General features: G+C 46.3%; 1 protein-coding gene across 1 annotated transcript in view; it reads left to right on the forward strand.

The window, feature by feature from the left end:
• TNFRSF11A (tumor necrosis factor receptor superfamily, member 11a, NFKB activator) overlaps positions 1-8,904 on the forward strand; it is a 26,791-nt gene extending 17,887 nt beyond the window's left edge. Inside the window, exons 9-10 of the mRNA XM_010000955.1 lie at positions 1,571-2,411; positions 8,537-8,904. Coding sequence (XP_009999257.1) covers positions 1,571-2,411; positions 8,537-8,904 — 1,209 coding nt within the window. The remainder of the gene's footprint in view (positions 1-1,570; positions 2,412-8,536) is intronic.
• Positions 8,905-13,221: the final 4,317 nt, after the last annotated feature.

The following is a 13,221-nucleotide window of genomic DNA, read 5'->3' on the forward strand; positions in this document are numbered from 1 at the left end:
CATTCCTGACAACCCTCCTGAAGCAGACTCCATGTTTATGTTTGGCTAGAAAACAAGTTCTAAGTTCCTCAAAAAATGCTCAGTTTTGGCTTTTCCAGTCTGGTTTTCTGTAAATGTGAGGCACATAATATCACCATTCTCAAATAACTTCTCAACCTGATGTCTGGTTTCAGCCAATTTTAGTAGTGGGAAAAGTCTCTGTGGTGATTAAACATTTATGAGGAGAAAATTAAACATGAGCCCACCAGTTGCAGAACACCTGGGACTGCCTAGGAGAGAGCATTTCTTAATCATAAGAGCAGGAAAAGCTTCAGTTGAGTTTGCACCTTTTTACATACCGGAGTCCTCACAGAGGAGAGACCTGGATTTGGGACAAAACCAAGCACAGAACCATGAGACAAAGAAACTGGCTGTGACCCACCTAAATTCTACTGCTTACAGAAATCCCTCCTGTCCATTCAGTTGAGAAAAAATAAGGTTTTCCAATAAGTTTTTCTCCAGAGCAGCCCCAATTTCCATTCTCAAAACATTCAGATGGGACACAGGTTCAAGTGCACTGCCTGTTTCACACCATGGAATGTGAACAGAGGTGTCCCAGGTGCAGGCTCTCCCCACCACCACATCTAGGAGCTCTGTCTAGTTGAGCTGTTGAAAGACTCAAATTTTATTGCTACCAAAAAAACCAACCCAAGTCCACCTTTTTGAGCAGGCAGTTTCCTCTTTTGTCTGCTAAGTGTTCATGCAACCTCCTGCACTGGCAGCTGCTCCAGTCCTCTGGGACAGAGGAGTGAATCAACAGCAATTAGTGGCTGGCAGCATTTACACTCTCTCCTCCATCCTGGAAGATCTGAACGGACGCTAGAAATGAAAGGCAGCGGTTCCCAAACACCCATCATTACCACACCACTTGCGTGAACTGAAGGGAACCCTTGAAGTATTTCCCAGCCCTTTTTTGTGGAGCTGCAACCAGAAATACAGCTTTACTTTGACAACTACTGGCAGTGTGACGTCATAGGGCTTTGCCTTTGTTGCCTTAACATTTTCCAGGTTAAAGCAACCTTGCCTGTGTGACAACTTCTTTTCTAGCCTGTCTTGAGCTCTCAGAATCAACCCAGTTTCTTTCTTCAGTCATTACCGATAATAAAGATTTTGCTCCCAGCAAGGCCTTCATGGATTAACAGCCTTTCAGACACACAGATGACTCAGGGGATTTCCAAACCTTACAAGCAGTTAGGTAGCAGTTACCGGTGGCCCGTAAGGAGCAGCAGAATCCAGAGACTCTTTTAGATTTACTAATTCTCAAATGCCTTCTTACGAACTAAGAATTGTCATCTCCCAGAATTAAATGTTATTGGCCCCCAGGCCAGCAGGTATTTCTTTGAACACCCACTGAGCCCAGCATCACCAGTCACAGTTTCTCAGCAGAACAGAATTACACTTCCAGACTCAAATATAGCAGTGCTGCTCACATTGAGGAAGATTTAATATCACTCTGTTCCTTCTTTATCTAGAAAAGGACCTTCGGCTGATCTATTTGTTAAACACGATTTTTATTTTGAATTTATTTCAGGAGCCACCAAGGGATGCGTCTGTTACCATGAACACCCCGAATGCTGCTGTCCCCCAGGCCTCTGAAGGCTCGTGTCTCCTGGGCCCTGCTGGCTCTCCGGCCCCTGGGAACTTGGGCTGCACCAGCAGCCAGACTCCTTGCGGGAACGGGAGCCCTGGCCTGGTGCCGTGCGAGGTGGGAGGGAGCCTCCAAGAGTTTTCTGTGGTAACTGAGACTGATGATAACTTCCCACCGGTTCCCATGGAAGATGAATACACGGATAAGGATCTCAGCGCCATTGATTATTTATCTTTACTGAGTCAAACTGTCAGTAAAACTGTGTCGTCATTTTCAGAACCAATGGAGACAGGGGAGAATGACAGCTTAAATCAGTACTTCTCAGGGATTGGGAGCTCAGAGGATGTATCGCTCTCTCAAAGCTCTCATCCTTCCCCCAGCATGGTTGGGCCACATATTGTCACGGACAAACTTCTTCAGAAATCTTGCCAACACGCCCACAGTTGCCTGAAGGAGACAGGCAACAAAGACACAGATAGTTTTGCAACAAACTATGACTCAGAGAAGATCTGTGTGAGGTGTGGCATTTCATACAGGGAATCTCCCAGAAAGTGGAGCAAGCCCTGTTGTCCTGCAGCTGACGGTTCCTCCACCTCTCCAGAAACTGGATCCTGTGCACAGTGCAGCTGTGGCTTGAATTTTCTCTCTGCTGGTCAGAGCACTCTAGCGAGCGATCATAGTATGGAAGATGCATCTTCGGATAGTAGCAACATGAAGTACCAGAACACAAACAGAAGCACTTCAGGGACAAACAGCAGCACTTCAGACCTCCCTCCAGCATCTGGTAAGCACATTAGGCTTGACCTGTATGGTTGTATAGGGTTATTTTCTGTGCTAGCTCAGTACTATTTAGTGGGTGTGATTTAGGTGAGGGAGAGAAGAGTAAAAATATGCCTCTTCACTTAATGGCCCTGAAGTTAATCTAAAAGACAAAAAAGAAACAGCAAGGCCATTTGGTTTGTATTGAATTCTGCAGATAGGATGAGTACTGTGAGGGACCATTGTCCTGCCCTGATCTAACTAGCAATACAGAACCCACCTTCTGGCTGTCACTGCAAAGGCCATTCTGTTGTTGAAGTATTTTGGTGATAGCAGGTGTGTATATTGGAGAACACTTAAAAAGAGGAGAGTATAGGGATCTAGAGGCCAAGTCAAGAAGGGATGCATACGACTCACACATATTATTCAACATTGCACATACCATTTTTTGCCTTTAGGTTTAAGTCCAGTTATATTTATATGGTGGTCAGTGAAACTCCAGCTGCAGCTGTAACCTGATGACCACAATTGGGTCTAAGAGAGTATGTCCAATTTTCTGCTTTTAGCTCTTTCTCTTTATTTTAATTTGCTAGGACGTAAGTGTTCGCCTAAAAATAGTTCCATACAGACTTTGTTTCTCTATACACAAGTGCTCTGTCCCCTAAACGACTCTGAAGCACCATCACTAATTTACTGACTACCAATTTACCCATTGAATAAATATATCAAATTTGTCAAATGAAAGCAAGGAAAAAAATAATTGCTGATGTAAAACTAGCAGAAGGGAAGCTATGAGCCTTTTCTGGATGGAACCTTTCCTCAGACTTTTTTTTCAGTATAAAAGTCTGCAATCTGCCCATCATGGGTTATTAGTTATTTTCGATTATAGTCTCTTAAAGTCAGATGCTCTATTTTTATTTATGTCAGTGCACTGCCAAGCGTAGTGAGACCTTAGTTTTGACTGGGATGTCTAAATATTACTATAAGACATCACAGCAGTTGTAAACAGTTGCCCTTCTTTAAAACCATGGCCTTAAAGTTTCTTACAGAGGCATTCTTGTCAGTCTGCCAAAGCCCAAAAGCCACACTTTTGAAGGACCTTCCCCTTTTAACATGGCATGCTTTGTGGGAATCTGAAAGTATGTAGTGTTCATCTTTCTAAGAGCAGATACTCTTTCTGCTGCTTCAGTTTCCTAAAATCACTGCCAGGTCTGTACAAAATTCAGCAGTCGTAAAGAGAACACATATTATCTTTTTTTGTTGTTGTTGGAAAGGGACTATGAGGAACCACTGAAAACCAAGTCATATCTGGCATTTCAGAAGTACTGCTTTTCTTTCTAAATCTCTCATGTAGGGGAAAAAAAATATTAAGGAACAGCAGGGCAAACAGGAGAGCTTGGATTTAAGTGATGTGCTAGAAAGTGCCTTCTTAGATCTGCAGCACAATTTTTTATATGGGATTTTGCTTAACTCCGTGCCTTTGGGTACGTACATGCTATAGTGCCACCTGCTGAAACCTGAGCACAGATACAGTGTTCCTGATTTGCCATTTTTTAGGCATGGCTGCCAGCAGGTACTGACTGAGGTCTGGGCAGCATGAGAGTGTGAGTTAATCTGTAGGTAGCGTGGCTTGCTGGCAGAGGTTGTTTTTTCTGTCCACAAAATGGTTGTGCCCCACGGGTGACACTTGGTTGCCCAAGGGCTTAGCCATAGATTCTGCACTGAAGCACCCTGACCATACTGGGGCTGCATGTGGAGCTATGGATGCATGGGTCATTTTGCTGGGTCTAATGAGACACCCAAAGGGAATACATATGCATGCCAAATAAGTTTTTGTCTAGCTTCTCAAAGCAACAGAGACCACCAGGCTTTGCACATAGTCATGCTCAGACAGAATGGTACAAAAGAGGGTGGATGAAAAATAGGAAGAAAAAGGTCATGGGTTTTGGTTTTAGTTCCGTACCAATTAAAATGACAACAGAAATTGCAAACTCTGTCCTTTCTGTGAAACAACCCTAGAGGACCAAAGTAGGCCTCTGGGCAGATGCCATGAGTTTTTGATCCTTGGAGAAACAAGGAGAGGGATTAGTAAAACAGCCATCTTAGACTTCTGGAGGGCAAACTTTGACCTGCTCAGAAGACTGATTGACAAAGTCCCTTGGGAGGCTGCCTTGAAGGATAAAGGAGTCCAGGAAGGCTGGACATACTTCAAGAAAGAAGTTTTAAAGGCACAGGAGCAGGCTGTCCCTGTGTGCCCAAAAAACCAGTACATGGGGTAGGAGACCAGCCTAACTAAATAGGGACCTTAGGAACAAAAATAGAGTCTATGGCCTTTGGAAGTGGGGACAGGTCACTCATGAAGTCTATAAAGATAAAGTGAAGCTATGCAGGGTGAAAATTAGGAGAGCCAAAGCACAGTTAGAGCTCAAACTAGATACAGCTGTTAGGGATAATAAAAAATGTTTCTGTAAGTTCATTAACAGCAAAAGGAGGACTAGGGAAAATCTCCATCCTTTATTGGATGCAAAGGGAATCTTAGTAACAAAGGATGAGGAAAAGGCTGAGGTGCTCAACACCTACTTTGCCTCAGTCTTTAGCAGTGGAACTAGCTGTTCCATGGATATACAGCCACATGAGCTAGGAGACAGGGAGGAGATGCAGAATGAGGTCATCACAATTAAAGAGGAAGTGGTCAGAGACCTACTGCACCACTTAGACACACAAGTCTATGGGACTGGATGGGTTACATCCAAGGGCGCTGAAAGAGCTGGCAGACGTGATCACCAGGCCACTTTCCATTATTTACCTGAAGTCCTGGCTAACTGGGGAGGTCCCAATGGACTGGAGGGTAGCAAATGTAACACCCATCTATAAGAAAGGCAGAAAGGAGGATCTGGGAAACTATAGACTTGTCAGTCTGGCCTTGGTACCAGGGAAGGTCATGGAGTAGATCATCTTGAGTGTTATTAGAAGACATATAGAGGATAACCAGGGGATCAGGCCCAGTCATGGGTTAATGAAAGGCAGGTTCTGCCTGACGAGCCTGATCTCCTTTTATAACCTGATGACCCGACTATTGGGCGAGGGAAGGGCTGTGGATCTTGTCTATCTGGACCCCCAAAAAGTGTTTGACACAGTTCCCCTTAGAACTCTCATAAAAAAAAACAACTGGCTGCTCATGGCCTGGACGAGCACATGATCTGTTGGATCAAGCACTGGCTGGACCCAAAGAGTGGTGGTCAGTGGAGTCAAGTCCAGCTGGGGCCAGTCACAAGTGGTGTTCCTCAGGACTCAGTGTTGGGACTGTTTCTGTTTAACATCTTTATTGATGATCTTGATAAGGACATAGAGTGTATTATCAGTAAGTTTGCAGATGGCACCAAGTTAGGCGGGAGTGTTATCTGCATAAGGATAGGGAGGCTCTGCAGAGAGACTTGGATAGATTAGATCATTGGGCTAATGTTAATGGTCTGGGCTTCCACAAAGCCAAGTGGTGGGTCCTGCACTTGGGCCACAACAACCCCAGGCAACACTCCAGGCTTGGGGAAGTGTGGCTGGAAAGTGTCTGGCAGAAAAGGACCTGGGGGGTTCTAATTGACAAGCGGCTGAATATGAGCCAGCAGTGTGTCCAGGTGGCCAAGAAAGCCAATGGCATCCTGGCTTGTATTAGAAATAGTGTGACCAGAAATAGAGAGGTGATTGTCCCCCTGTGCTCAGCACTGGTGAGGCCACACCTGGAGTGTTGTGTCCAGTTTTGGGCACCTCAATTCAAGAGAGATACCGAGGTGCTGGAGCGAGGACAGAGGAGGGCAACAAAGCTGGTGAAGGGCTTAGAGAATAAATCTTATGAAGAACACTTGAAGGAGCTGGGAATGTTTAGTTTGAGAAACAGGAAGCGGAGGGGAGACCTCATCAGTCTCTACAACTACCTGAAAGGTCCTTGAAGAGTGATTGGTGCTGGTCTCTTCTCACAGGTAATTAGCGACAGAACAAGAGGGAAGGGTTTCAAGCTGCAACAGGGGAGGTTTAGACTGGACATTAGAAAAATGCTTTCACAGAAAGAGTGGTTAGACACTGGAATAGGCTGCTCAGGGAGGTGGTTGAGTCACCATCCCTGGATGTGTTTAAGGGTCATTTGGATGTGGTGTTGGTGGATATGGTTTAGGGGAGAACTTTGTAGGTTAGGGATGATGGTTGGACTCAGTGATCCCACGAGTCTTTTCCAACCTGAATAGTTCTATGATTCTATTTACAGGAGTCACTGCCAGAGGTGGAGGTAAGCCTTCAAGCATTCTTTCAAACCCCCCCAAGCCTGGAGGCAGTCTGAACACAAAGCATCATTTCATGACCACCTCAAGTTACATGTGGGGCATGTGTAGAAAAATGCCTTCACTTACCTGCTGAAGGTGTCCCTTACACTTTCCAGGTTGGGAACACATCTCTTAGTGCAGTCTAGGAATCTCTTGTGTCCATTTTCTATGCTTTTGGGCCTCAAATATACTTTTGTTTCAGCACAGGGTCTTCAGAAAGCAGTGAAGATTTGTCAGCTACATTCAACTAAACGTTATAAATGTGTTAATCTGTGTTGTGGGTTGTTATTTTTTTTCCCTCCCCACTGTCACATCTATTTCTAAATTCTTGAACCCATACTGAGCACTGGTAACCATTCCACAGTACCTTTTGTGAGTGACAGGCAATCTGTATAAAGGCAGTTATTTTTGTACTCCCTTTGTGCCTAAGAGTTGTGCTGATGGCAAACAGCCGAACAGAGTTGAACACAGGGGAAGCAACCAGCAGGGGAAAAACTCCTGCAGAGAAAATTCTTGCTGACACCTCATGTTAATTAACAACAGTTGGAAAGAAAGCAAAGAGCTAGCAATGCAGTGGTTTAGCTACAATAAATAGGATTGCCCGAGGGCGGGGGTGGGGGGGCAGCTATTAAAGAGAGGCTCGCTACTCAGACTTGGTTATGAGCAGGCACAGGTCTTAACTCGGCACAACTGGACCCCAGTGTCCATTGCTGTTGTGCAAACATCCCCTGTGGCCACTAGAAAAACAGCATCTCTCTGGGCTGGGCCATGCTTAGCTTGAATGAAAATGGGAACTTCTCAGGGGTTGAGGAATGTAATGAGGAAAGGCACAAAATGTCTAAAAGGTGTCAGATGAATCTGCAAGTAATGATTAAGTGAAGCACAGCAGGAAAAAAGCGTTTTTTAGGAAGAGTTTTTGTAGGCTAGGAAGATTTTTTTGTTTCCACTTGGCTGCTTCGGTTTGTTTAATTTTGAAACTTCGAGAAGTTTGTTTGTTGTTGGAAGTTTGGTCTCAGTTTTCTTCTTCCTGCTCTGAGGGAGATTTATTAATTCCCAGAGCCTGGTTCTGCTGTGACTTGGGTCTGCCTTGAATGGCAGAAAGATTGAATTTGTACTGAAAAATCTCCAACTGCAGGTAGAGTGACTGAAACCCTAACTCTGTTAGATTGCTATAATATAGACTCTACCTCTTCACCAGAGTCAGTTTATAACCAGGCAAATCCTTGAGGCACTAGATGAGTACCAGAATGTATCTACATGGAGGACCAGGATGATGTAAGATAACCGTATTAGCTCCATATCCTTTGGCTACTGTGTGGCTTATATGCTTTGATGCTGAGTCTCAGTATGTATTCACTGGGCCTGCTACCTAACCCACATGGTAGGCTTGATAGTTCACCAAAGAGAAAAAACCAAACCGATGTGATGTCTGGAACTCTAAAAAAATAATATCTCATCATTAGAAATAATGACCATTTCCTTAGAAGCGGGGGGTGGAGGCAGTTTGGATGCAGCTTGTGCATCGCGCAGCTCGGGAAGCACAAGGTGACTGTGCCCTCTCTCACTTTCCCAGACCACAACTGAGGGAGGTGATGTTTCCGAGTCTTCCAGACAGGCTCCCTGTGGATGACGGGCTTCATCCTGAGGAGACAGAAATGGAAATAATGAAAAGGTCCAGTGGAAGGCATTGATTATAAGAGCATCCCCATGTCACGGGGAAAATATAATGGAACAAAAGTAAAGCCACCAGAGCAGATAAAGTTCATCGCGCTAAGTGTCCATCTCATGAGGGGAAAATATTAATCACGCATGTCTTCTTTTCTCCCCCCTCCTTCCGCAGGAAATGTGACTGGAAACAGTAACTCCACCTTTATCTCAAGTGGACAAGTAATGAATTTCAAGGGCGACATCATTGTTGTCTACCTTAGCCAGAACTCCCAGGAGGGGGCAACGGCCTCGGGGCCAAGCGAGGAGAAGGTGGGCAGCCCGGTGCAGGAGGAGAACCTGAGCCGCTGCGAGACCTTTGCCGGCAACGCCCAGCACTACAAGGAGAAGTGTGCCGAGCTGCAGGGCGCCTGCCCGGCCACGGGGAGCGGGAGGCCGTGGCCTCCTGCCAGACCCCTGGCCAGGTCTGGCCACGACCAGGCCTTGCAGCCCATGCAGGAGGAAGGGAAGCTGGGACACTCCTCCGAGAAGGTGTTGAACTGAGGCAAGCTGGTGTCCTCGCTGCGGGCTGGGCAGCCTGCAAGAGGGTGTTGGGGCTGCCGTGGGGCTGCCAGCATCGCGGGTGTTGTGGCAGATTCGGAGACTGTTGCTGCCTCTGGTGTCTCCTGGGAAATTTTGCAGCTAGAAAGGACCCTTGTGGCGCAGGTGGTGGTGGTCTCGCTGAGGGGTTACTTGCCAGTGGGGACCGGTGCAGGCTGAAGCCGGGCGGGCTGCCCCTGTTGCAGAAGCAGTGGCAGGGCTTGCCCGTCTCCCTGGCGGGGCAATGGGCTTCCCCACCTGCCCACCACCTCCTCCTCTGCCCCTGGCACCTCTCCCTGGCTGAGCGGCAGAGCTGAGGAGACCCTTGAGGCCACAGCTTTGCAAGGAGGAGAGCAGCGTTGCTGGCCGGGTGTGCTGGGTGCTCCCCAGGGAGGGGACGACAAGGTGCAGGACCGCACCGAAAGGGGCCCCTCAGCTCCACCTTGGGGTTTTCTTTTTGCAACTAAGCTGCACCCATTTTGCTATTGGGCTGGGTCTTGGGCCTCCTCAAAGCCTCTGGTGGTGGAAGGAAGTGTTGGCCACCTCTGCCTCTGAGCCTAGTGCTGCTGCCCACCTTCGCCTCCGCATGGGGATGGGGCAGGTGCTGTCAGCCTTTCCCATCTTTCCCCAAGACTGCAGATGCTCCAGTCTCAAACCAGAGCCAGGATCCTGTTCTCTCCCTTATTATCTTGTGGGTGTGAATAGGTGTAACACTGCCCCATGTGCATGGCAACAGGCAAAATAGAGCTGATATGCCTTACAAGCATATTTGATTACTCCTGAGCAAAGAGCATTTACAGTTTTGAACCCTAATTCACCTCTGCTTTATTGCACCTCACCAAAGGAATTCAGATCTCTGAAGATAAGAGTGATACATGCCCAGCACGCTGCTGCATGAATAATGTCACTGAAGACACAGAGATATTAGCAGGTGGAGGAAGGGTTTACAATAACCAGTTGTGGACATTACCTGAGTGACAGGAGAGGGAGGGATTACTCAAAGATGGAGAATTTGGTCGTGGTCAAACACACATTCTTTCACCTGCCCAAACAATTTTGTCATTCCCTCTGATATTTTTGTTAGTAAACAGAGTTTTATGTAAGCAGCATGAAGCTATTTCCAAAGCTTGGCCTGTCTAAGATGAAATCGGAGTGTAGCCACTGTCAAACTGAGAGTTGATAAGCAATGGGACCAAAAGGTTGGATTTAAAGAGTAATAGTAGTTATAGTTAGAAGGGAGTCTCAGATACTCAATTGCCTTAAGTTCAGGTCCTTTATCCTGCAGCCTCCTCTGGCAGCCACTATGGAGAGAGAAAGGTGAAGGGAATAGTGACTCAAGGAAATCCCAAGAGGAAAATATTATATTTTTAATGATTTCTCGACGAGGGATAATTTTCTGGCACATGTGAGCACTGCAGGAGGCTGCTGTCTTCAGTCTGAGCTTACAGGAAGTCCAGTCCTGTTTCCTGTCAGACAGCAAAGGGATCTCTTATCTAGTGTGATCTCATCTACCCTGACTGAAAACGTCTGTGATAAGGAGGGATCCTCTCTGAGGAGGGTTTAAAGCAAGGGGTTCACTGCATAGCTGCTCTGTTTGCAGAAGTACTTCTCCGTGGGTGAAGAGCACCTATCAAGCTGGCAAAGTCACCACTGTGTCAATGTGACCTGTTCCATAAAACAAAAGGACAGGCTTAGCCACCTTCACCTCTCAGGAGAACAATTCTGCATTATTTATATGTCTGGCATGCAAAGTTCAGCACAGATGTACAAGACTCTCTCTTGAGTGGCTGGTAAAAATTATGCAGGAACAACCAGTTTCCCTTTCACCTCTGCATGGCCTTCAGAAAATTAGACCATCCTAGCCTAGACTCAGCCAGGCAAGTAGATTGTCCTATTCAGTGATGGCCCAAGCTACTTCTGCTTCTTTGAAGGGGTGTAACCGAGGGTCGCTCTCATCTGTGGTATTCTTTTGTGTTTCCTGCTGGATCCCTTAACAGCAACCTCTTCCTAGCCTCTTCTGGCCTAATTGTGTATCCCCTAGGCATTGCTGCAGTAGGGACAAGGAAACAGACCCTCCATCATGTTCATGCAAGGCGATGCAGATATTTTCCCACTTCATTTTTTGAGTCATATTTTCTTGGGAGGCATTCCATCAGCCTCACTTACAGGGCAGGAGGGACTGAATTCTTGTGTTCAGCTCTAGGTAAACTACCTGTCTGCAGGTCTGTCTCCTCCTCTTTTCTCCCTCTGCAGCTTCTTTCTTCCCTTGGCTTGATTCTGCCACGAGAAAGCAGGCTCAAAATCCTGATTTCAGAGAAGACAATGGGAAGTTTACTACCTGTCCTCAGTGAGGACACATTTTTCATTTGCTGAACCACAAGATCCTGAGCAAGGGTTGAAACCAGGATCATCAGCAAACATGAAGAAATGGGTCATAATGATCTCCACACTGTGGCCACTCCCTTATGTGAAATGCACCAATAGATCAGGATCTTTTTCTTCCTCCAGAGTCTATTCAAAAGTGAAGAAGCCATATCACACTCATCAGCATGCTGCACATTCCCCAGGCCTCTGCCTGGCTGCTTAGACGTGGACCCCAAATGAACTTATTTGTCCTTATGATTTCATTTGTCAGCGGTTTGAAGGTGGGGCTGTTCTATAACATGTTTGTACAATGGGGCCCGAAGCATTGGGCACTATTTCGGAGGCTTCTGGCTGCTATTGTAATACACGTAATTAATGAGAATAAAAATCTTAAGGATCTACTTGAGTAAAGATTTTATGCAAATTAACAAAGAGAACAAACTACATTATTATATATCCATACTTATTTTGACACCCCCCCCCGAAAAAAAAAATATAATCAAACTTGAGTATAAAACATTCCTGGTTTGACATTTGTAACTTTTTTGGTATGCAGAATTGTTGTAACAAGAAGTGCTTCCCTCCCCCGTGTGTGCTGCAACAGCGTAGAAGCGCATCCGTGCGCACGCGTGGGCCTGAACAGGAGCTCTCCTAGCTCTGGGGTGGTAACGCTTTACTGCTGAGAGCTGGGCACTCATTCCAGCTCATCCCTGAAGTCTCCCCCTGCACAGCGTGTGTTTTTGCAAGTCTCTCAGCACGAGGAATCACAGCGTGCGTGATCCATAATGAATGTACTGGGCGCTTCTGAAACGCAGCCACCTCAGGCCTGGAAGGGCAGCAGCAATTCTGCAGCTAACCATGGGAGAACAAGGAGCTGTCTCTTGCTCAAGGGCACTGGAGCCGTCCCTCTTATCCCCATGGAAAACAATATGGCATTAAAGATCAATACAGACGGTAACTGCTGTTAACCTGTGTACTTTACTACAAGGTCACAGAGAGATTGGGAATCACTCTGAAGGCTTGCAGCAAACCTGGGAGTAGCATTGCTAGTGTAATAATTTATACTAGCCCATTCGGGTTCCTTTCCTTTCATCATATTGATTGTATCTGAGCAATCACACTCTTGTGCCTATTATAAAACAGGAATGTGCTGAAGGATGTCTTTGTTCTAATCAGTTGCTTAATAGAGCTCTAATTTTATCAGATCACTCAATTCAAACTGGGTAGTAGTGCCCCCTCACCACCACCCTTGAAAAGCCAGCTACAACAACTGGAGAATTCACTTCTGCCAGCACATGATACTGGGCATGGCAAAATGGCTGCAAATTATTAGTGTGGAAAAGTTATTTCTGGAGTCTGTAATATCTATTATTTATAGACACTTAATAACAGTCACTGGAAAATTGAAGTGTATTTGACCAAGCTGTCTGAGGTTTCTTGCAAGGAATGCTGAACCACTCCAAACCTTACAAGCTCGTTTTCCAAACCTCCTTCCAAATGGCTGTTGCCCTTTGCAGTCCATCAGGGATGCTTTTGACCCAAAAGGCACATGCTAGGGCCATCTCCCCACAGCCTGCCCAGGGCACTGGTTTGCAGCTCTCTTGCGTGGAGACGTGGGCACCACAGAGCTCCACCTGGCAGCACTTGGCCTATGAGGATTCCTAACCCCTGCTTCCCAAGAGGCTGAATGCCAGCAATTTGTATTCACTCCTGCTCAGTTGCAGTGGTATGTCTGGGAAAATCAGACTGGTTATCTTGTGGCAGTCACACTCCTTGCTGAAGCAAGGGGTATATGATCTCAGGTGCTGATGGGAACGACTCCCATCTCAGACCGAAAGATTGTTGTGAAATGTGTTTCTCCTCCACTAAATGGTTTCTCCCACAGCTCTGCCATGCAAGTTTACTCTGCTCTTGTGC

Source organism: Chaetura pelagica, unplaced genomic scaffold (assembly GCF_000747805.2).
Source record: "Chaetura pelagica isolate M959 unplaced genomic scaffold, ChaPel_1.0 scaffold104, whole genome shotgun sequence".
NCBI classification, from domain to species: Eukaryota; Metazoa; Chordata; class Aves; order Apodiformes; family Apodidae; genus Chaetura; species Chaetura pelagica.